Source organism: Schistocerca cancellata, chromosome 5 (assembly GCF_023864275.1).
Source record: "Schistocerca cancellata isolate TAMUIC-IGC-003103 chromosome 5, iqSchCanc2.1, whole genome shotgun sequence".
Classification (NCBI taxonomy): Eukaryota; Metazoa; Arthropoda; class Insecta; order Orthoptera; family Acrididae; genus Schistocerca; species Schistocerca cancellata.
This window is the reverse complement of record NC_064630.1, coordinates 94,133,193-94,157,656: the sequence shown is the minus strand read 5'-3', so window position 1 is coordinate 94,157,656 and position 24,464 is coordinate 94,133,193. Positions and strand designations below refer to the sequence as shown.

The window sequence follows — 24,464 nt, the reverse complement described above, 5'->3', positions numbered from 1 at the left end:
ACTTTTGTGTGCATTTAAAACTAGTTTCACTTCAGTATAATAAAAATCTTCTGTTCCAGGAGTCGGTGGTACGATTGTCAAACATGCTTTCACTGTCTGCAGCTGTTTCACACCGAGGGCGAGTGTCTCCCACAGAACAGAGGAATGTGTGTGTTGTATTAGGCTGCCTCGCAGAAAAACTTGCTGGCCCATCGAGTATTGCAATACTGACGCCTGGCACTCTGGATTACCTTATTGCCAATTTGGTTAGATTTGTGCTGCACTAAATATTCTTACAATTTTTATTATGCTGGACAATATTTTCATTTGCAGTGGAACCTTCAGCTGTAAATACATCTTGGAAAGTAGAATGCAGGATTTAAAGAGATCATTGAAAAAAGCAAATAAATAAGTAATCTTTTTATAGAAAAGTTATAAAGGTAGAAAGTAACAGTGAAAAAATAAGGGAGAAAGGTTGGAGATGAATAACATTATAGGGAAATGCTTTAATATTTTAGTTATATCTTGCAACCTCAGGTCACACAATTGGTACAACATAATGTATAATGAAAAAATTTGCAAGATGATCATTGTGTTATCATGTGCTTGGTCAGAGTGGTTCAATTTGCGGAGCAAGAGAAACCAATTTGAACAGTGTTGACAAATGTACCAACAAACATCAGTTCTGCAGTGTGTCTGTGTTTGTTTGCACATGTTTGTGCACATGTGTGAGCCTGTGTGTTCCACACAGAGCCACAGTTATGCTGGACCAGGTTTGATTGTCAGTTTCAAGTAATCGTTCATTGTAGACAAAGCAGTTAATTTTTTCAGTGTCTAAATTTATTACTTAACTGTTCTATAAGCAGTTAAATTATTTTACACAATTATTTGACTAATAACAGTATGCCACATAAGGATGTTTCAGTAAGCTACAATTTGGATCTTTCGTCCTGTGGCTTCCTGTTTTCACTTGCAGTAGCTACCCTTCCGTACTTCTGCACAGAAAAATCACATTCTACAACTGTTACATTCACAAGCAGCTCTTACCTCTCTGTGGGGAGGGGTTTTGTCGCTCAACGGTGTGTGAAACGGATACCTCTCATGAGAATTCAGCCAGTTTGTGTGTCAACCTCAAGAGTGCAGTGGTAGTTGGAATCATGAAAGAAGCTAACTCTGTAATCAGTTATTCTCACGTGAATAAAATTAAAATATTTTGAGGACCCAGAAGGCCAAACGTCGTGGCACTCCAACCTATCTGCCACATTTTGTCCATATTTCTGTGCCTTTCTTTGTTTTTCACCTCAGTTTTTCCCCTATTTGTCACACTGTTTTGTTTCACTTGCAGATGTATTTATTTTCTGCTATATATCTTCTTCTCCTACCATGTTCATGTCAGCACCACCTATCTTCAGTGACCTTCAACTCTGCATGTCATCTTTTAACCACCGTTGGATACAATAGTGCGTTGTGGAGCTGGGGCACTACAACTTAACCCAAACAGTGAGGATATTACAAACTTAAAAACATTTCCTCATGATTGAGATGAAGAGCATGTCAGTGAGATGAATGGAACACCTAACACACCAAAGTTGTTTTAGGCTTGCCCAGACATTCAAAGCTTTTTTTGCACTGACCCTTACGTCTATTGCATTTCACGAGATGAACATGGGTCCTAGTAATAAGACAGCTGAGCCCCAATGTTTTGCGAGAGCCTTCAAGAAGTTTTACTGCTAAAAATGCTCTCAGAATAGCTTAAGTGTGATAAAGCAGCACATCGGGACATTTGAAAAGGTGTCACCCTTTTATTCATGGGAAGGTTTAAGAGGACTGGCTGGAACTATAAAATCTGTAAATATTCTTTCTAACTGAAAACTTCTCATGAGAACTGCTAGCTTCAATCAAGCAACAAACTCTATGAAATGCAAACGTTTGAAACAGTACTAGATTACAGTGCACAAAACCATCTACAACCATAAAGGTTTTTTCACATACAGGAAATGTATGGACACCATCACAGCAGATATACAGAAGAAAACTGAGGTGCTATTAAGAATAGCAGGTTGTAAAACAGGAAAAAATCTGTATATTATCATTATCATCAGCTTATGAATGTGGCAGATAGTCCATCTATTGTTTTTCCAGGAGCCCTCAATCACTGAAAACGAAATTGAGTCCATAATTTGAAGAGTTCCATTTTGGATGGTACAACCAGTGCTTGATTTGTGATGGTATGCACTGATACCCCATAGCGGTACTTCGGAGGAAAAAAAAATCAGAACTACGAACTTTGAAATGTGATATGATATAACTTTATTTTTTACAACTACTGATGTTGTGTTCACACTTTTAAAATGCCCAGGAAAAGCATTAAAATAACGCTTTAAAAAGTCTAAATTTCAAAAACACCCCTGCGAGGTTACAGTGTTCGAACCTAGTTTTTTTCACATATCAAGCATTAGTTATACCCATTGCTTGTCTATTTAAAATGTGTGATATGAAGTACTCAGTTTGATGTATTAGCTGTGGATGGTTTGTAGAACATAGAAATTGGGTGTAATATCAGTTTTATACTGTTTATTGGGAAATTGGGAAGGAAAACATAGATACAAAGAAGGTAGCTGCGAAGAAACCATGGGTAACAGAAGAAATACTTCAGTTGATTGATGAAAGGAGGAAGTACAAACATGTTCCAGGAAAATCAGGAATACAGAAATACAAGTCACTGAGGAATGAAATAAATAGGAAGTGCAGGGAAGCTAAGACGAAATGGCTGCAGGAAAAATGTGAAGACATTGAAAAAGATATGATTGTCGGAAGGACAGACTCAGCATACAGGAAAGTCAAAACAACCTTCGTTGACATTGAAAGCAACAGTGGTAACATTAAGAGTACAACGGGAATTCCACTGTTAAATTCAGAGAAGAGAGCAGATAGGGGGAAAGAATACATTGAAAGCCTCTATGAGGGTGACGATTTGTGTGATGTGATAGAAGAAGAAACAGGAGTCGATTTAGAAGAGATAGGGGATCCAGTATTAGAATCGGAATTTAAAAGAGCTTTGGAGGACTTACAGTCAAATAAGACAGAAGGGATAGATAACATTCCATCAGAATTTCTAAAATCATTGGGGGAAGTGGCAACAAAACAACTATTCACGTTGGTGTGTAGAGTATATGAGTCTGGCGATATACCATCTGACTTTTGGAAAAGCATCATCCACACAATTCGGAAGACGGCAAGAGCTGACAAGTGCGAGAATTATCCCACGATCAGCTTAGCAGCTCATGCATCGAAGCTGCTTACAAGAATAATATACAGAAGAATGGAAAAGAAAATTGAGAATGCGCTAGGTGACGATCAGTTTGGCTTTAGGAAAAGTAAAGGGATGAGAGAGGCAATTCTGATGTTACGGCTAATAATAGAAGCAAGGCTAAAGAAAAATCAAGACACTTTCATAGGATTTGTCGACCTGGAAAAAGCGTTCGACAATATAAAATGGTGCAAGCTGTTCGAGATTCTGAAAAAAAGTAGGGTTAAGCTATAGGGAGAGACGGGTCATATACAATATGTACAACAACCAAGAGGGAATAATAAGAGTGGTCGATCAAGAACGAAGTGCTCGTATTAAGAAGGGTGTAAGACAAGGCTGTAGCCTTTCGCCCCTACTCTTCAATCTGTACATTGAGGAAGCAATGATGGAAATAAAAGAAAGGTTCAGGAGTGGAATTAAAATACAAGGTGAAAGGATATCAATGATACGATTCACTGATGACATTGCTATCCTGAGTGAAAGTGAAGAAGAATTAAATGATCTGCTGAACGGAATGAACAGTCTAATGAGTACACAGTATGGTTTGAGAGTAAATCGGAGAAAGACGAAGGTAATGAGAAGTAGTAGAAATGAGAACAGCGAGAAACTTAACATCAGGATTGATGGTCACGAAGTCAATGAAGTTAAGGAATTCTGCTACCTAGGCAGTAAAATAACCAATGACGGATGGAGCAAGGAGGACATCAAAAGCAGACTCGCTATGACAAAAAAGGCATTTCTGGCCAAGAGAAGTCTACTAATATCAAATATCGGCCTTAATTTGAGGAAGAAATGTCTGAGGATGTACGTCTGGAGTACAGCATTGTATGGTAGTGAAACATGGACTGTGGGAAAACCGGAACAGAAGAGAATCGAAGCATTTGAGATGTGGTGCTATAGACGAATGTTGATAATTAGGTGGACTGATAAGGTAAGGAATGAGGAGGTTCTACGCAGAATCGGAGAGGAAAGGAATATGTGGAAAACACTGCTAAGGAGAAGGGACAGGATAATAGGACATTTGCTAAGACATGAGGGAATGACTTCCATGGTACTAGAGGGAGCTGTAGAGGGCAAAAACTGTAGAGGAAGACAGAGATTGGAATACGTCAAGCAAATAATTGAGGACGTAGGTTGCAAGTGCTACTCTGAGATGAAGAGGTTAGCACAGGAAAGGAATTCGTGGCGAGCCGCATCAAACCAGTCAGTAGACTGATGACAAAAAAAACTGTTTATTTTATGATAGTACTGGGGTTGCTACTCACCACATATTGGAGATGCTGAGTCACAGATAGGCACAACAAAAAGACTGTCAGAAAATGAGCTTTTGGACAACAAGGCCTTCGTCGGAGATAGCGCGCACTTGAGCGTGCATGCTAGAGCACGCCCGAGTGCGTGCGTGCGTGCGTGCGTGCGTGCTGCACTTTATGATGAAAGACAGCCGGGTGATGGGAGTAAGGAGGATCTGCATTCATTCTCAGAAAATATGTGGATAAGGCAAGCACATGGTGAAGATGTTAGTTTTTACATGGTTCATAGAATTTTTAGTGTCAATATTGGCTTAAAGTTTCAGCCTCTGAGATTTAATCAAACCTGAGCAACCGGTGACTTTTGTTTGTATCATCCTGTTTAATTCTGAACGTAAGGCTGTGTGAATGGATACGTGCAGTGAGTAACTACATTGCTCATATTATGGAGGGAATACTCCTCTGGAATAAGGTATCACTAGTCAGCTGCATCATTCTGACACCACATTTTGAAATTGCTGTAAAAAAAAAAAAAAAGTTATCAGTTGTGGTTTATCTGCAAGGAAGGTGTGTTGGTCTATCTTCGAATTCAAAGGAATGATTTACCAATATGCTTGCGTAGTTGTACTGTAATTTGTATTGGTCACACATGAAGCATATTACCAAGAAACAAGATTGAAATAAATACGTTGAATTAGATGATAATTTCACTATGGTGTTGTATAACTTCACTATGATGTGATATAAGTTCACCTTCCAAATTAAACTATTGAACATTTCACAAAGGTAGTATAATCTGTGTGTGTGTGACTTCTGGCTCACAATCCAATTTTTTTTTTTCTTCTCTTTAACTATCCTATGGCTGTCATTGGAGTAAAGTTATGGAGCACTTTTTGCCTGGCCCCCACCTCTCTCTCTCTCTCTCTCTCTCTCTCTCTCTCAGAAATAACTGTTTCCATTTTTTCGTGAGGGAAGGAATTAATTAGATGTCATCCTAATGAAACATTAAAAGATATTAAAATGCAGAAAAATGTCAATTTTGGTCACTTTTTTTTCCAGAATGAAAATATCAACCCATCTGTAATACTATTTTCATTAATTGCACTGGAGAAGTTTGCACAAACAAGTGAGTATAAAAATTGATTGTTGTAAGATGTTCCATGTAAAATTTATTACAGAAAACTGATAAATTGGTTTTAGTATCTAACCATGTGATTTATCTCCAACAGGTGAAAACAAGGTGACTATAAAGAAACGTCTGAAGGCAGAAGTTAAAAATCCACTTACTTCTTTGGAAACTTGGGTAGGCTGTGAGCACTTTGTCAAGAGGCAAGTGGGCTTTTGTGCTCAGTGGTGTCTAGACAATCTTTGTAAGTTTTGTACCTAATCAAGTGACTTATAGCATGTTATACATAGACAGTAAGTCTTAAGTATCTTTTGTGCTGTTCTGTCCAGAGAACATCATTGGAAGTGTGGTAGGTGGAGCTATGTAGCAGAAAAAATTATGTAAGCTCCTCCAATGTGTCCACCCTAAGTATATATGCAGAAAACTTGTTAGTATTGGACTTCAAGCATTTCAGCAGTGACTAATTAGACTTTCTGTGTGATATAATACAGGGTGTCCCACTCAAACCTCCCTGATTTCAAAGACCCAGTGGGAAAAAAAAAACCACAGTAGATACGACAATGAAAAATGCACCACATTGTAGAGCATCTCAAAGAATTTATTTATCATCAATACACCTCTACATGTGAACCATTTGTAGCACAAAGAATATCGAGTCTATATTCTATTTCTTGCCTTCCTCTGTTATTGTTGCAATTGCATTAGTGATACGATGTCGCAGTGTAGGAATATCACCCACTTTGGTCGCATACATGTGGTCCTTTATGAATCCCCACATGAAGAAATCAAGCGGCGTAATGTCGGGTGAACGTGGTGGCCAGGCAATGGGTCCTCTGCGTCTGATCCAACGACTGGGAAATTTCCTATCCGGGAACTTGCGAACAGCCGTTGACCAATGTGGCTGAGCTCCATCTTGTTGAAAAATGATGTTGGGTAGCAAGTCTTGTACCTGAGGGTACATACCGTATTTACTCGAATCTAAGCCGCACTTTTTTTCCGGTTTTTGTAATCCAAAAAACCGCCTGCGGCTTAGAATCGAGTGCAAAGCAAGCGGAAGTTCTGAAAAATGTTGGTAGGTGCCGCCACAACTAACTTCTGCCGTCGAATCGTCGAATATATGTAGCGCTACAAGGGCATGCTTTGTAGGCACAGAGATAAATACTGGCGCCAAAATCTCTGCGTCAGTAAATAAATTAAAAAAAAAAGGTGGAAGACGAGCTTTTTTCTCCGCCCCGAGTATCGACCACTGCATTTTCGTACATTATCCAACGAAGTAAATACAAATTCCGTATTGTTCATCTTCGAATGTAGCAGAATTTCAATGTACTATGAAAATCCGACTGGCAAGACTGTTTGGGATGTTTGTCAATATGGCCAACTCTACGTGTTGAATTTTTTACTACCTGTGAGAAGAGGTGGTTGCTAATAGGAACCTGACGAAATGTGAATCACATGCAGTATTCTCTTCACCATAAGAATAATATGAATGTAAACATTATGCCACGTATTCTTTCGTGTTTGCTGCTATTTCATTTAAATCCTATCTGCCTAATAAACTATGAAACTAGAGTGAGACAACAGCAAACGCGGAAGAATATACGTATCGTGTCATGTTTACATTCGTATTTTTCTTGTGCCTAATAGTGATACAGTCAGAAATTAAGCACGGCAACTGATTAGATTTTTAAATCTAAGATGACTAATTCCTGTGCAGAATTTGACGTACTAGAGAAGCGGCCGCAAAGATTTTCAAACGGAGAAAAATTTTCGCCTAACTCTCGTTCAGAACATATTCTATCATATGCAGTCTATTATTTGGTTCTTGTTGATCATTATCAAAGAAAGCAGTGTAAGTAAAAACAAATAGCAGTCTCTTGCCATTGTTTCGCTAGTGAGACGATTCCTCTCTTTTCTTTTTTTTTAATTGTAAGCGGCGGTAGCGCGCACAAAAGCAAGCCATGCCGTGCGCGGCGACAGGCCGTAAACACGCACTATCAGAATGAGACAAACAATGCATGATAATGCATTTTCAGCTCAGAGTGACGTTAACACCTATAACAAAGAAAACGGCACTTATCAGATCAAAGCAAAATAAGCAATCGATTCAAACCAGACGAAGCACGTGAAAAGAAAGGGTACCCGTATAAATACGGACGGAGCGCCTGACGTATAGCAATGGCTACCTGGTAAAACTTAACTGTTAAGCTTACGACTCGAACCAAACTCCTGTAGCTGTATCGTCATTCATTCGACCTAAATTGTGTCTCGTATTACAATGGACCAACTTTGTTTTAATTTGGAGGTGCGGCCTAAAACTTTTCTCTCCCCTTGAATTTCGAGTCTCAAATTTCAGGTGCGGCTTAGATTCGGGAAAATTTTTTTCCTCGATTTCGAGGCTCATTTTTCGGGTGCGGCTTAGATTCGAGTAAATACGGTAAACATGTCCATATACACTGACTCATTCACTATTTGTTCCCCAAAGAAGAATGGTCCAACAACCCTGTCGTGCATTAGCCTGCACCAGACATTTAGTTTATGCCTATTAACCCTTCCTGATAGATGAAAGGTTGCCTCATCTAAGAATAAACATCTTTCCAGGGAGCTGGCATCCATATCAATACACTGCAGCATATCTGCAGCAAATTGTTGTTGGTGTGGTTTGTCGTTCGGCGTCAGATGTAACAGAATTTGCACTTTGTAAGCACACACATGAAGATGCTGGTGAACTACACGATGCAATGTTGATCGAGGTACATCAGGTTGCCTAGATGCTTGACGAATGGACTTACGTGGGCTTCTGAGAAACATTTGTCTGATGTACTCCACTGTCTCTTCTGAAACTCCGTAACGTGCCCCGGCAGAATGCTTCAGAACACTTCCTTTTTCCAGAAACTTATTATACCATTCCTTAATTTTTTTCACATCAGGTGGATCACATTCATACGCACGACAGTAAGTACTTTGCCTAGTAATCGGCGATTTTATTTCTGCAAACCACACTAGTGCTTGCGCGCGGTGCCGTGGACTTGCCACTTTCACTTCATGCAACCATGCTGCACTCTGGCGATGATACATGGCACTTCTGACCTGGGAATATAAATTGAGATAATCTACAATGTGGTGCATTTTTCATTGTTGTATCTACTGTGGGTTTTCTCTCCTGGGTCCTTGAAATCAGGGAGGTTTGATTGGAACAACCTGTATTTTTATGAAAGCACCTTGCTTGTTTGTACTTTGACGCATCCTCTCTCCTTGGTATTAAAGTTTTATTCAGTTGCAGAAAGCTGTGGTTTTTATTTTACTGCATATCTTAATTATTTAACAGCATGAAAAATTATCTGTTTTACTACATACATCAAAAAAAGTTTTACATCACCTCGGTTTAGAGTGTTCCAGAACCTGTACAGAAAACTGGAATAGAGATCAACATAAACATCATTCCTGCCCTTTCTATTGCTCATGAAAACCACACATTGCATGCTGTACCACCTTACAGTGTGACATTCAGAGGTGGTGGTCCAGATTGCTGTACACACCGGTACCTCTGATACCAATTAGCACATCGCCTTGCATTGATGCATGCCTGTATTCATTGTGGCATACTATCCACAAGTTCATCAAGGCACTGTTGGTGCAGATTGACCCACTTTTCAATGGCGATTCGTCGTAGATCCCTCAGAGTGGTTGGTGGGTCATATTGTCCACAAACAGCCCTTTTCAATCTATACCAGGCATGTTCAATAGGGTTCATGTATGGAGAACATGCTGGCGACTCCAGTCGAGCGATGTCGTTATCCTGAAGGAAGTCATTCACAACATGTGCACGATGGGGATGTGAATTGTCATCCATGAAGACGAATACCCTGCCAGTATGCTGCCGATATGGTTGCACTATAAGTTGGAGGATGCCATTCATATATCGTACAGCCATTACGGTGCCTTCCATGACCACCAGCAGTGTATGTTGGCCCCACATAATTCCATCCCAAAACAGCAGCGAACCTCCACCTTGCTGCATTCGATGGAAAGTGTGTCTAAGGCGTTCAGCCTGACCGCGTTGCCTTCAAACACATCTCCAACGATTGTTTGGTTGAAGGCATATTCAACACTCATCGGTGAAGAGAACATGATGCCAATACTGGCCTGTTGTTGGGCCCATCTGTACCGCATTGCATGGTGTCGTGTTTGCAAAGATGGACCTCGCCATGGACGTCGGGAGTGAAGTTGCACATCGTGCAGCCTATTGCGCACAGTTTGAGTCATAAGACGACGTTCTGTGGCTGTGTGAAAAGCATTACTCAACAATGTGGCGTAGCTTTCAGGGTTCCTCTGAGCCATAATCCGTAGGTAGTGGTCATCCACTGCTGTAGTAGCCCTTGGGCAGCCTGAGCGAGGCATGTCATAGACAGTTCCTGTCTCTCTCTATCTCCTCCATGTACGAACAAAATCGCTTTGGTTCACTCAGAGACACTTGGACACTTCCCTTGCTGAGAGCCCTTCCTGGCACAAAGTAACAATGTGGCTGTAATAGAACCACAGTATTGATCGTCTAGGCATAGTTGAACTACAGACAACACTAGCCGTGTACCTCCTTCCTGGTGGAATGTCTGCAACTGATCAGCTATCGGGCCCCCTGCGTCTAATAGGCGCTTCTCATGCGTGGTTGTTTACGACTTTGGGCGGGTTTAGTAACTTCTCTGAACAGTCAAAGGGACTGTGTCTGTGATACAATATCCACAGTCAACGTCTTATCTTCAGGAGTTCTGTGAACTGGGGTGATGAAAAACTTTTTTTGATATGTGTAAATAGATAACTTGGTTCAAGGTGCAGACTCCCAGATGCAGGTTACCAGTTGCAGCTTGCATGAGCAACAAAAACTTGAGTTTAGTATTTCATATAATTATTTACTATATTTAAAATGGTGCCATAATCGACTCATAAAGAGAAATATTATCTTAAGGGGGTAGCCCTCTTTGAATTCTTGAAAAGTGTATGATTTTCATGATTTTTTTTTTCCAAAGTAAAAAAGTAATGCTAATTCTGATGGTACAATTTTGTTTGTTGCTCTTCTGTCTTCAAGGAATCATTTTTGTGTCCACATTAAACATTCTCTGTAACCAGTGCACCAAGTGCAAAAACCCCTTGCAGCCAGAATGGTTATCAGCAGGAGTCTCCAAAGCCCTCCAGTTGGACCTGTGACAAAAGAGTTTTATATAAGTCATTTCCAGTATATTTTCTCTTGTTATATGTAGGAGAAATAAAAAATATTATGTTCTAACAAAATTGTGACATGTTGAAACAAATGTCATTTTTCTTTACCCATAAAATAGAGCAAAAAATTTGCATAGAAAATATTGCAAAACAGCTATGTATGCTGATAGAGAATTCAATTTAGAATGTCGGCATCAAAATCGTATGTACTTTTCTCCAGTTATGTTTCCCGGCAATTTGAAAAATTCAGTTTCTAGAAAAAATGATTAAAGTTTTGGGTTACATCCTCTGTAGTTAAGTTAAACTCCTCTATTTTCTTTTAGGCCTTCGTGATCCTGCAGGCCTGTTTAACAACTTCTATCATCTGCTGCTCTGCTTACTTGGCACACTTTCTGTCTGCCTTTGTGCAGAAGTTGCAACACACTGGTATGATTCCAGATTCAGACATGTTCATAACCAGTGGAAAAGTGCTCCTATCGGAGCACAAAAGATTTGAATATGTTCCTCTTTATTTAAAATACATTGACTGAAAAGTGGGGTAGCAGCTACCTCATTCTACATTCCTCAGCGTCTTTAAAAATTGTTCCCAAAAGTTTGGCATGGTAACATATTCACACTTTTTTTAGTATGCAGCTCACATCAGACTCCTACAAACTCCCCTAACTCGTTGTCACACCTATTACGCCATCACCGTAAGTCGCTCATACCCTTCCGCTCCCAGTTGTGCTTTCTGACTGACTGACTGACTGACTCACTCACTCACTCCAACTCATTGTTGTTCTTTGTGTCTCTCTGTCATTGTCTCCTCTGTTACACGCACAGTCCTCATCGTTCTATCAGACTACTAGTCTCCTCTCACTGTTGCTGCTCTCTTAATGCTAAAATATCCTTCCTTCCTTCCGAACACTGTTCTTTTCTCAGTGTCACTGTGTGTGTCTCTCTTCCTTGTTGTCATTGTCATGTACACTGAAATGACAAAGGTTATGGGATACTTCCTAATATTGTGTCAGACCTCCTTTTGCACATCATAGTGCAGCAACTCAGCAAGGCATGGACTCAACAAGTTGTTGGAAGTGTCTTTCAGAAATATTGAGCCATGCTGTCTCATAACTTTCCACAGTTGTGAAAGTTTTGTCAGCACAGGATTTTGTGCACGAACTGATCTCTCGATTACACCCCATAAATGTTTGATAGGATTTATGTCAGACAATCTGGGTGGCCAAATCGTTCTCTCGAACTGTCCAGAATGTTCTTCAAACCAATCCCAAACAATTGTGACCTAGTGAAATGGCTCTTTAACATCCGCAAACATCCCATCGTTGTTTGGGAACATGAAGTCCATGAATAGCTGCAAATGGTTTCCAAGTAGCTAAACATAACCATTTTCAGTCAATCTTCAATGCAAACATAGCCCACATCACTATAAAGCCACCATCAGCTTGCTGTGCACCTTGTTGACAACTTTGGTCCATGGCTTCCTGAGGTTTGCTTTACATTCGAACCACATCATTGACATTTACCAATTGAAATTGGGATTCATCTGACCAGACCATGGGTTTTCAGTCATCTGGGGTCCAAGCAATATGTTCATGAGCTCAGGAGACACACTGTAGGCGATATCATGCTGTTAGTGAAGGCACTTGGATTCGTTGTCTGCTGCCATAGCACAGTAATGCCAAATTTCACAGCACTGTCATGATGGATACATTTGTCTTACATCCCACTTTCATTTCTGTGGTTATTTCACACAGTGTTACTTGTCTGTTAGCACTGACAGCTCTATGAAATCGCTGCTGCTCTGTCATTAAGTAAAGGCCATCGGCCACTGCATTGTCCGTGGTGAGAGGTAATTCTTGGCCCACTCTTGACACTGGATCTCAGAGTATTGAATTTCCAAATGATTTCCAAAATGAATGTCCCACGTGTCTAGCTACAACTATCATTCTGAATTCAAAGTCTGTTAATTCCCGATGTGTGGCCATAATGATGTCGGAAACCTTTTCACTTGAGTCACCTGAGTACAAATGACAGCTCTGCCAATTCACTGCCCTTATATACCTTGTAAGCAATATTGCCAACATCTTTATATGTGCATATAACTGTCCCATGACTTGTCACATCAATGTACTCCGTCTCATTATTGCTAGCTCTCGCCCACCTTCACTTTCTCATTCTCCCCCCCTGTGGGTCCGGGGATTAGAATAGGCCCGAGGTATTCCTACCTGTCGTAAGAGGCGACTAAAAGGAGTCCATCCCCCTCACGGGGGTAGTTAGCGCCTGCGTCCGGAGACGGACGGTTCCACGACCTATAATTGTGGTCTTTTTGGTTTTTCACTTCTCGTTTCTTCCTTCCTTTGGTTGGTTCCTTTCTTTGTTCTCCTCCACCTCACTGTCTTCCTTACTCTTTCCCTTGACTTCTTCTCCTTGCCTTCTCATTGCCTTCTTCTCCTTGCCTTCTCATTGCCTTCTTCTCCTTGCCTTCTCATTGCCTTCTTCTCCTTGCCTTTTCTGGTCTCCGCCTCGGCGTTTGAGACAGTCTGTCCTCTTTCTCCCTCTCTCTCTTCTTTTTCCTCTTCTTCCATCCTCCCTGTGCGTGCCTGAAGGCCGACCCACGCGTTCGCACGCGTAGCCGGTGACGGGGTAACGTGTAATTCCCCGCCCTGGGTAGACATGTAAGCCACGCGCGTACCCCCTGGTAAAGGCCAGGCCCGAGGAGGGGTGATTGCCTGAGCTGATACCTTCTGACCATGCTGATTGGTCCCTCCGTCTGTTTCTCGGGAGGTGTGACCTGAGGTGTACACATTCACCTAAGGCGGGAGTGCCCTCTGAGAGGGTCCCCACAAGGAAGGAGCGCGCCATCGGAGACGCTGGCAATCATGGGGGATTCCTCCGCAATGGATTTCACTCCATCTCTCTCGACTTCTGCCCAAAAACGGAAACGTGACCAGCCACCAGTGACAAAAGTACTACCGCCTGCCCCATAGTTCCTCGTCGTTTCTCGATCTGAGGACGGAAAGGATTTTTCCTCTGTCAACCCTTTCGTTATCCAGAAGGGCGTAGATGCCATAGCCGGATCTGTCAAATCTTGTACCAGGTTGCGTAATGGTACCTTATTACTAGAAACTGAGAGCGCCTTTCAGGCACAAAAACTGCTTCGGGCCACACTCCTGTACACATTCCCTGTCCGGGTGGAGGCCCACCGAACTTTGAATTCGTCTCGTGGTGTAGTCTATACTAGCTCCCTCGACGGATTGACTGACGAGGAGATTCAATCTTTCCTCGCTGAGCAGGGCGTGACGGCTGTCCATAGGGTCATGAAAAAGGTCAACAATGACCTTGTACCGACCCGGACACTTTTCTTGACCTTCGATAGTGTTAAGCTGCCATCGCGCATCAAGGCGGGCTACGAGGTTATTTCTGTTCGCTCCTATGTCCCGACACCTATGCACTGCTACCAGTGTCAGCGTTTCAATCACACTCGACAGTCTTGTTCCAATGCGGCTATATGTGTCACTTGTGGCAGGGATGCCCATGAGGGTGACTGTCCACCTCCGCCTCCTCGTTGTGTGAACTGTCAGGGTGACCATGCCGCATCCTCCCGCGACTGTCCTGTCTATAAGGAAGAACGCTGTATCCAAGAAATTCGGGTCAAAGAGAAAGTGTCCACCTCGGCTGCTCGCAAGCTATTGGCTAGTAGGAAGCCCACGCTGCTCCCAGCGGGGAAATACAGTACTGTCCTTGCCTCTCCTTGGACTACCCAGGAGGTGGCAACCCAGACATGCAATCTGACCTTCAGCACCACGGTCGTCCGTTCGGCCAGTGCTAAGATCGCGCGGTCGACGTCTCCTCTTCCTCCCATCACCCCACAGACACCAGCCCCTTCATCAGCTTCTGCTAAGACGAAGACCCAGAAGTCCGATGCACGGGCCTTCAAGAAGGAACCATCCCGTGCAGACTTCCTACGTACGTCGACCTCCCAGCCTTCGACCGGTACTTCCACCAAACGTCCTTCCAAGAAGGCTCATAGGAAGCACAGTTCTCCTTCTCCGCCACGGCGCATTTCTTCTCCTGCGCCACCCAGCGGTTGCCGCCCCAGGCCGTCATCCGTTTCGCCTGGCCGCACCGCTGGTAGCCGAACATCTGGCCGTTCACCGGCGGAGGAAGCTCCCCCTCCCGGCCATCCTCCCAAGATGGCCGATGAACCTATAGACCCAATGGACGATGACTGTCCGCCTACTGATTGCGGCGGCAGTGCTCACTCGAAGCCAGGCCCTCAGCGGCCTTCGAGGTGACCCCTTCTTCCTTTTCTTATGATGGCACTTATTCACTGGAATATTCACAGCATTCGCTCCAACCGAGAGGAATTGAAGTTGCTGCTCCGCTTGCACCGTCCGCTCATCGTAGCCCTCCAGGAAACGAAGCTACGCCCATGCGATCAAATTGCCTTGGCACACTACACCTCTGTGCATTTTGACCTAACCCCTGTGGTAGGTATCCCAGCTCATGGAGGGGTTATGTTGCTGGTCCGGGATGATATTTACTACGATCCCATCACGTTGCACACTGGCCTGCAGGCAGTTGCCATCCGCATTACTCTCCCCACTTTTACATTTTCCATTTGTACCATTTACACTCCATCGTCATCTGCCGTTACCAGGGCAGACATGATGCAACTTATTGCTCAGCTACCTGCACCATTTTTGTTAACTGGAGACTTCAATGCCCACCATCCCCTTTGGGGCTCTCCAGCATCCTGCCTGAGGGGCTCCCTGTTAGCAGACCTTTTCAACCAGCTCAATCTTGTCTGCCTCAATACTGGTGCCCCTACTTTTCTTTCGGACACATCTCACACCTATTCCCATTTAGACCTCTCTATATGTACTCCCCAACTTGCACGCCGGTTTGAGTGGTATGCCCTTTCTGATACATATTCGAGCGACCACTTCCCGTGTGTTATCCATCTCCTGCAGCATACCCCCTCTCCGTGCTTCTGTAGTTGGACCATCTCCAAGGCAGACTGGGGGCTCTTCTCTTCCAGGGCGACCTTTCAGGATCAAACCTTCACAAGCTGCGATCGTCAGGTCGCACACCTCACAGAAGTCATTCTCGCTGCTGCTGAATATTCCATCCCTCACCCTACTTCTTCTCCACGTCGCGTACCGGTCCCCTGGTGGACCGCAGCATGTAGAGACGCTTTACGTGCTCGTCGACGTGCTTTACGCACCTTTAAACGCCACCCTACAGTGGCGAATTGTATCAATTATAAACGATTACGTGCTCAGTGTCGTCGTATTATTAAAGAAAGCAAGAAAGCCAGCTGGGCTGCTCTCACAAGCACCTTCAACAGGTTTACTCCTTCTTCCGTTGTCTGGGGTAGCCTGCGCCGGCTATCTGGCACTAAGGTTTACTCACCAGTTTCTGGCTTGAAGGTCGCGAATGACGTCCTTGTGGCCCCTGAGGATGTCTCCAATGCCTTCGGCCGCTTTTTCGCAGAGGTTTCGAGCTCCGCTCATTACCACCCTGCCTTCCTCCCCCTCAAACAGGCAGAGGAGGCTAGGCCACCTAACTTCCGCTCCTCGAATCGTGAAAGTTATAATGCCCCATTCACCATGCGGGAACTCGAAAACGCACTTGGCCGATCACGGTCCTCCGCTCCAGGGCCTGATTCTATTCATATTCAGATGCTGAAGAACCTTTCTCATGCGGGTAAAGGTTTTCTTCTTCGTACATACAATCGCATCTGGATTGAGGGACTTGTTCCCGCATGCTGGCGCGAGTCTATTGTTGTCCCGATTCCTAAGCCGGGGAAGGACAAGCACTTGCCTTCCAGTTATCGACCTATCTCGCTTACCAGCTGTGTCTGTAAAGTGATGGAGCGAATGGTTAACTCTCGATTGGTTTGGCTGCTCGAGTCTCGACGCCTACTTACCAATGTACAATGTGGATTTCGTAGGCGCCGCTCTGCTGTTGACCACCTGGTTACCTAGTCGACCTTCATTATGAATAACTTCTTGCGGAAGCACCCGACCGCGGCTGTGTTCTTTGATTTGGAAAAGGCTTACGACACCTGTTGGAGGGCGGGCATTCTCCGCCCCATGTATACATGGGGCCTTCGCGGTCGCCTCCCTCTTTTTATTCGTTCCTTTTTAATGGATCGACAGTTCAGGGTACGTGTGGGTTCTGTCCTGTCAGACACCTTTCACCAGGAGAATGGGGTGCCACAGGGCTCAGTTTTGAGCGTCGCTCTCTTCGCCATCGCGATCAATCCAATAATGGGTTGCCTCCCAGCTGATGTATCAGGCTCCCTTTTCGTGGACGATTTTACCATCTATTGCAGCGCGCAGTGTACACGTGTCCTGGAGCGCTGTGTTCAGCGTTCTCTTGACCGTCTTTACTCCTGGAGTGTCGCCAATGGCTTCCGTTTTTCAGCCGAGAAGACGGTCTGTATTAACTTCTGGTGCTACAAAGAGTTTCTCCCACCGTCCTTACGACTCGGTCCCGTTGCTCTCCCAATCGTGGAGACAACCAAATTTTTAGGCCTTACATTTGACAGGAAACTTAGCTGGTCTCCACATGTGTCATATTTGGCTGCCCGTTGTACCCGTTCTTTAAATGTCCTCCATGTTCTCAGTGGTATGTCGTGGGGAGTGGATCGAACCGTCCTACTTCGTCTATATCGGTCGATCGTCCGCTCCAAGCTGGATTATGGGAGCTTCGTATACTCCTCTGCACGGCCATCCATCTTACGCCGCCTCAACTCCATACAACATCGGAGTGTACGACTTGCGATCGGAGCATTTTATACTAGTCCCGTAGAGAGTCTTCATGCTGACGCTGGCGAATTGCCACTCACCTACCGGCGCGATATACTGCTTTGTCGTTATGCCTGTCGGCTACTGTCAATGCCCGACCATCCTTCTTATCGTTACTTTTTTGACGACTCTCTCGACCGTCAATACGGGTTGTATGTCTCTGCCCTGCTACCCCCTGGAGTTTGCTTTCGTCGCCTCCTTCAACACCTTAATTTTTCACTCCCTGCAACCTTTTGAGTGGGCGAGAGCCACACGCCACCTTGGCTCCAGGCTCAGGTCCGCGTTCACCTTGACCTCAGCTCGCTCCCAAAAGAGGTTACCCCCGGTTCGGTCTACCACTCCCGTTTTGTGGAACTTCGTTCGAAGTTCATCAATATGACTTTCATTTATACAGATGGCTCTAAGACCAATGACGGGGTCGGGTGTTCTTTTATTGTCGGGGCACAAAGTTTCAAATACCGGCTCCATGGCCATTGTTCGGTCTTCACAGCTGAGCTCTTTGCCCTCTACCAGGCTGTTCTTTACATCTGCCGCCACCGACATTCTGCTTATGTCATCTGCTCCGATTCCCTGAGCGCCATCCAGAGCCTCAGTGATCCGTATCCGGTTCACCCTTTCGTGCACCGGATCCAACGCTCTCTTCGGCAGCTGGTGGACGTCGGTTCTCCGGTTAGCTTTATGTGGGTCCCTGGCCATGTCGGTATCCCTGGGAACGAAGCTGCAGATGCCGCGGCCAAGGCTGCGGTCCTCCAGCCTCGGACAGCTTCTTGTTGTGTCCCTTCGTCAGATTTTAGCAGGGTTATTTGTCGGCGCATTTTATCGCTGTGGCATGCCGATTGGGCTGCCCTTACAGCCAACAAGCTTCGGGCTTTGAAACCTCTTCCCATGGCTTGGACGTCCTCCTCACGCCCTTCTCGGCGGGAGGAGGTAGTTTTGGCCCGGTTCAGAATTGGACACTGCCGGTTCAGCCATCGCCATTTGCTGACGGCTGCGCCGGCGCCGTTCTGCCCATGTGGGCAATTGCTGACGGTCCGCCACATTTTAATGTCCTGTCCGGATTTTAATGCACTGCGTCTCGATCTTAACCTGCCATGTACTTTAGATGCCGTTTTAGCAGATGACCCACGAGCAGCTGCTCGTGTTCTTCGTTTTATCAATTTGACAAACCTCACTAAGGACATTTGATGATGCTGTTTTTTAATCCTATGCCTGTCAGTCTGTCTTTTATCGTGTTTTCCCTTTTAGTTGTTGTTTTAAACTTGTGCCTCGCGGTGCATTCTTAACGTCGTCAGGGCGCTAATGACCATTGAAGTTGTGCGCCCTAAAACCACAAAAAGAAAAAAAAAAAAATTTCTCATTCTCTTTATTCCTCCTCCATGGCACAGTCACCTTCACTCTTTTCCTGGCACTGTCGTGTTACTGTCAAGTATGTTCCAGTGCCACTTGTGCGTCTCTTTATCTCACACTGCCATTGTTGCTGTTTCTCTTTCTATAACACAACCACTGTCTCCTGTCTTCCAACATATATTACTTTTCCGTCTCCCTCAGCGGAAAAACACAGGGATGTGTTTGAATGCCAAAATGTTTGGGAGAATTTTTAAAGGTGCTGAGGAAGGTAAAATGATGCAGCTGGTGCCCCCCCCCTCCCCCCCTCCCTCCTCCCCCCTTTCAGTCAGTCTTTTAAGTAGACAGGAACAATCCATTGGTGATGGCAAAAATGTAGTAAAAGAAAAACACGTTTCTTAGAGTTTTCCAAGGACTTGCCCTTGAACTAATGGTGCCTCTTTAAGTCCCATCAAGCCTACCATAGACCACATAAAATGCAAAAAGAACCAACTGATTGGCTCCATTTACCTAAGCAGGAGGAAGTGTGTAGTATTCACACTTTGACCGTGTACTGTAGGATAGTGATGCTAAGATGATCCATCTGTTAGGTATACAAATAGTCTCTAGCCCTAGGTCTGTCCAAAACTTTTCACCCTACCTTTTTATCACCAGTAGAACCTGAGGTATGAGCAACAGAATATCCCACTTTTATGTACAGCATTTTAGAACATATTGGGTACACATGTTGTCGCGTGCATGCTGACTTCAATAATTCCATAATTAGGCCATCATTGAAATTACATGCTGTCACATTTGCTGCAAAGTAAACTATTTTTCCCAATGTGAATGGTGTGTGAGATGCTTTATCACAAATTGCCTTTTCAGTTTGATACTGGAGTTTCTGATGAACTTGCAATGAACACCACAATAAAGTAGACATCCCTGAGAAAATTTTAAGGAAAAAAATCTTGAAATTTTCAAAGAGTATGATGTTCCTTGAAGGTTTTAACACAGTAAGACAAGTACCACAGTTAGAAACAGTGTGTGTATGTCTTGAGGCAGCATAACTCACCATGCACAAATACCTGGACTATATTCATCCAGTATTTGATTAGAGCACTGAGCAACTTCCACAAACTTTAAACATAATTTCAGTGCTTTACAAAATTTTTCTCACTTACACCCCCAGAAAGTGATGAAAGGAAAAACGTTTATCACTTAGCACATTTTTCCCTGCTCGCACAGTAAAATTGTTGGATTGGGCTTAAAGTTTTAGTTTATTATTTGTTGGCTACTAGTTGTATTAGAAACAGATTTTGCTGACACTGTCCACATATATGAATTTACCAGCAAAATATCATTGTATGACACATCGTTTAGGAGATATGATGTCATAAACATTGAAATGTGTGAAAAACTAGCTGGCTTTTGCTTAAAATGGGGTGCAAATTATCCAGACTATCACTTAGTAACTAATAACAAATTTTAAAGATAATTTGAAACCTTTTGTAAATTTCTTTTCACTTACTTGCTTAACATCAAATATTTAATACATTGACTCATTTATAAAGTAATCAGACGTTGGAATCTGTTTACTTAAGGAGATTAGATTCTTTAAGGATTCAGTGTTTACTGGGTGTACAGTTTTCATATTCCTTCAAGACAACATAGATAGCTGAGACATGTTTTTCAGGCATTACTGTACTTTAAACGTATAAACTAAAAATAAAATATGCTCTGCCTGACAAAAAATGAAGCACCTAGAATAAGAGGAAGAAAAGAAACAAAACAAAATAAAACATGATGAGTTGAGAGGGTGCATGATGTTATTTCAGTAATTGCAATATAGTCAAATTTACAGAGAACTCGGCAGTATGAGACCACTTAGAGTACAATGTTGCACCCCCTGTGGTCTGGATGCATGTGCTGATTCACTGGGGAAGGATGTCATAAAGGTATGGTATCCTGCACCAAGGCATACTGTCCTATAACTGTTGTAACTGGTCCTTGACACCCTAGATACTAGCATTGGGACATAATTGACATCTGAGCTGGTCCCACACAAATTGTATTGGAGATAGGTCTAGGTGTCTTCCTGGCTATGTGATTGCCTCAACTTCACATGCACACAACATGATAGTTGCTCGAGACACATGCCTTATGTGGATGAGCATTGTCTTATTGAAAAATGTCACCATGATGCTGTTGAATGAGATGGAACATGTGGATGACAATTCCCCCCCCCCCCCCCCCCCCCCCCCCCCTCTGATCGTCAGAAACTTTGGCAACAAGTATGCTAGCCCACATGTTCCCATGCTGTCCAACATCGGGCCACTGTAACATCTGTGTGCCCCCAAATTTGGATATTGCACAATTTGACAACTCACAGTGTGACTCCTTTCGAACTCTGTGAGATGTTAACATGTTCTCACATGAGTACACAGCATCTCTGTGTCCATGACAATGATCACTCCATATCTTAAACCGTACACACACACACACACACACACACACACACACACACACACACACAAGCCTCACACACATGATCACTGTCTCTGCCTGCCAAGGCTTTTTGGCAAAAAGCTTACTTGTTTAGTAGTCGTTTTGTTGTGCCTGTCTGTGACTCAATATTTCCACTGTATGGTGTGTAGCAATATATCCTTTTCATAATATTGTTATTATTCCGTTCCGGATTTTCTGTTGTTTGATAGGTAAAAGGCTACAATGTGACAGATGATACAATATATGACAGACAAAGTAGCCAAGATGTTGTTCTTTTCAGCTTATTGTGCTGACAAGTTAGTTTGGAAAACGGCTGACGGGGTGCCACTGACCCTGATAGCTGAGACTGGCAGTGATCCAGGTAGAGCAAGCATTTGGTGTGCTAGAGCTAGCCTCTTGCCAGTTGGTAGTGAGTGTGCAGAGGGCTTTTCATGGCAAGTTTCGTGAGACATCAACAGTTTGCAACAGTGTAGTGAAGTGAAATAAGAAATTCAAACAGGGTGGTTGTTTGTGCAACTCAAAACATTCAGGCCATCTGTTTGTGTCTGAACAGACAGCGGAATATGTAAGGGAATTGATGATGTGGAGTTGTACAAAGTGTGCTCATTGCACTGGTGCAGGGTTGAACATCCCTTTGCTGACAGTGGGAACAATTCTTATAAGTGATTAACAGTGAAACCATACAAATTGCAGCCACTGTAAGACGTAAACCAATGCAGCAAATTGTGCCACCTGCAGTTGTGTATTGATATGCAGAACCATCCAGAAAACGACGACTTTGCAAGAAAATTAATCTTCAATGACAAAGCCACTTTTTTCAGGAAAGATCATCCATTACAACATATGCATATAGGGGACAGAGTGTGCAAATGCAACAGTTGAACACATCCGAGATAGATAATGTGTTGTACGCGGGATCAAACAAGACAGTGTATGGCTCCTTCTTCTTCGCTCAGAGAACTATCAGTGGTATCATCTATTTCAACATTCTGGAGTTATGTGTCATGCCACAGGTCTAAAGTGATAGCAGGGATTTCATTGTTACTGAGATGACGCCCCTGAGTGAATCGTTGTCATTTCAATAGATAGGGCAAGTTGCGGCCACTGACCTATTGCTATTGGAGTGACCACCATGGTCACTGGACTTAACATTTAGTGATTTTTTTCTTGTAGGTTGATGTCAAGGATAGCACTTGTGGTGCTTCTACCACAGATCCTCAAAGACATGCAACACCACGTTGCAGTAGATGTTCTCAGAAACTACTGTCATTTTAGGTCAGATACAGGCAGAATTGGACTGACATTTAGCTGTGTGCTGTGTGAAAAGGTGTGCATGTAGGACATCTGTAAACATTATAGAAAGACTTTGAGAGTCTGTCTTTCAAGTACTGTACTGTTAGTTACACTGTTAGTGACCAGATGTCTGTACCAAGTTTTTCAAATGTTTCATGGACTGTATAATTACATTGTTTGGATTCCATCATATCACACAAAGCTATTACATTTCACTCTTTGGAACAGCTCTCATTTTTCTGTGTGAATTCTGTTTCTTTCTGAGTCCCATTTGTCCCTGGTGTTACTGTGACTTTATTTCCCATCAGTACTTCCCATTCGCTAATTTTTTGTCTTTGAGTTTCTGTTGAAAATATCTGGAGGACTGACATGAGTTTTTTCTAAATCCAGTTTGATCTGCTGGAGACAGGATATGGTTTTGAGTTTTTCTATGTATGTCACCATTTTTTGAGTGAGCCTTGTTTTTGGGAGTCTGTGGATATGCCCCTAAAATTTTAGTCTTTTTCTGATGTCCGCCGTGAGATTCAGTACTTTCTCAGTATTGTCTACTATTGTAGGTGGTATCTATCTTCTGTTTTTTTTTCTCAAGTATATTTTTAACATATATTGGTATATATTTTCCATTGTTAGTTCATTTCATGTTGCATGGATCATTTGCATGATAAATCTTAGTGATACAGAAGGAGTCATTGAGGGGGATGGGTAGCAGGGTGCAGTTAGGTGGAGAGATGCTCTTCTTTTCATAATGATGTCAGTATTCCAAACTGAACATTCCATTGCTTAAACTTCTTGAGGGAATAGATATACTATAAAGTGGTAGTCAGAAAGCCCAACTCCATAAACAGATGTCCACAAGATCATCATGAGTGAACACCACTTGTTATTCTTACATCATGTTTTCGAGCAATGAAGAAATTATTTCTTAAAGACATGTAACTGCAGAACATTATTCATTATGAATGAAAAAAATGCAAAATATATTGACTTAACCTATTTGTCTCTCCCTAAGATCTACAATGATCTTTTCCTATTTCAGTTCTCATCAATATGGACATCTCAATATTCTGAAGCTTCCACCTGCTTATTATTTCATCTCCATGTGTTATTATTGGTGTAGTACCACTAGATGTGCAGAACTGAATGTCATGTCGTTTTAAAATTGAATATGAGACCATTCACAGAAAACCAGTCAATGACACTGTTAAGAACATTGTTTACCATTTCTTCTGCTGCTGTATGTATGCTTGAATGGATTATAGTACTAGTGTCATCTGCAAAAGGAAATAATTCTGCTTGTTGTTTATTAGATGACTGTGTACATGTATGAGAAACAAGTGTGGGCTTAAAATTAAAATTAATTCTTGGGGAACTCCATATGTGGTTTCTCCCCAGTCAGAGGTATAATCCCCTCTGCTTACACTGGTTGAATTACTCAGTACAACTTTGTGCATTATGTTGGTTAGGTATGACATTAACCATTGGTTGGCCATCAGCTCCATAAAACCTCAATTTATCTAGGAGAATATTTTATTTCACACAATCAAATACCTTAGGCACATCACAGAAAATAAGAATTGGTGCTGCTTCATTATTTTATGGTTGTAAAATTTGGTTAGCAACTCTTCTGAAATCAAAACTGTGGTTTACTGAGGGTA

General features: G+C 43.0%; 1 protein-coding gene across 1 annotated transcript in view; it reads left to right on the top strand.

The window, feature by feature from the left end:
* LOC126187700 (RING finger and SPRY domain-containing protein 1-like) overlaps positions 1 to 24,464 on the top strand; it is a 143,718-nt gene that overhangs the window by 42,137 nt on the left and 77,117 nt on the right. Inside the window, exons 3-5 of the mRNA XM_049928942.1 lie at positions 60 to 245; positions 5,596 to 5,662; positions 5,766 to 5,906. Coding sequence (XP_049784899.1) covers positions 60 to 245; positions 5,596 to 5,662; positions 5,766 to 5,906 — 394 coding nt within the window. The remainder of the gene's footprint in view (positions 1 to 59; positions 246 to 5,595; positions 5,663 to 5,765; positions 5,907 to 24,464) is intronic.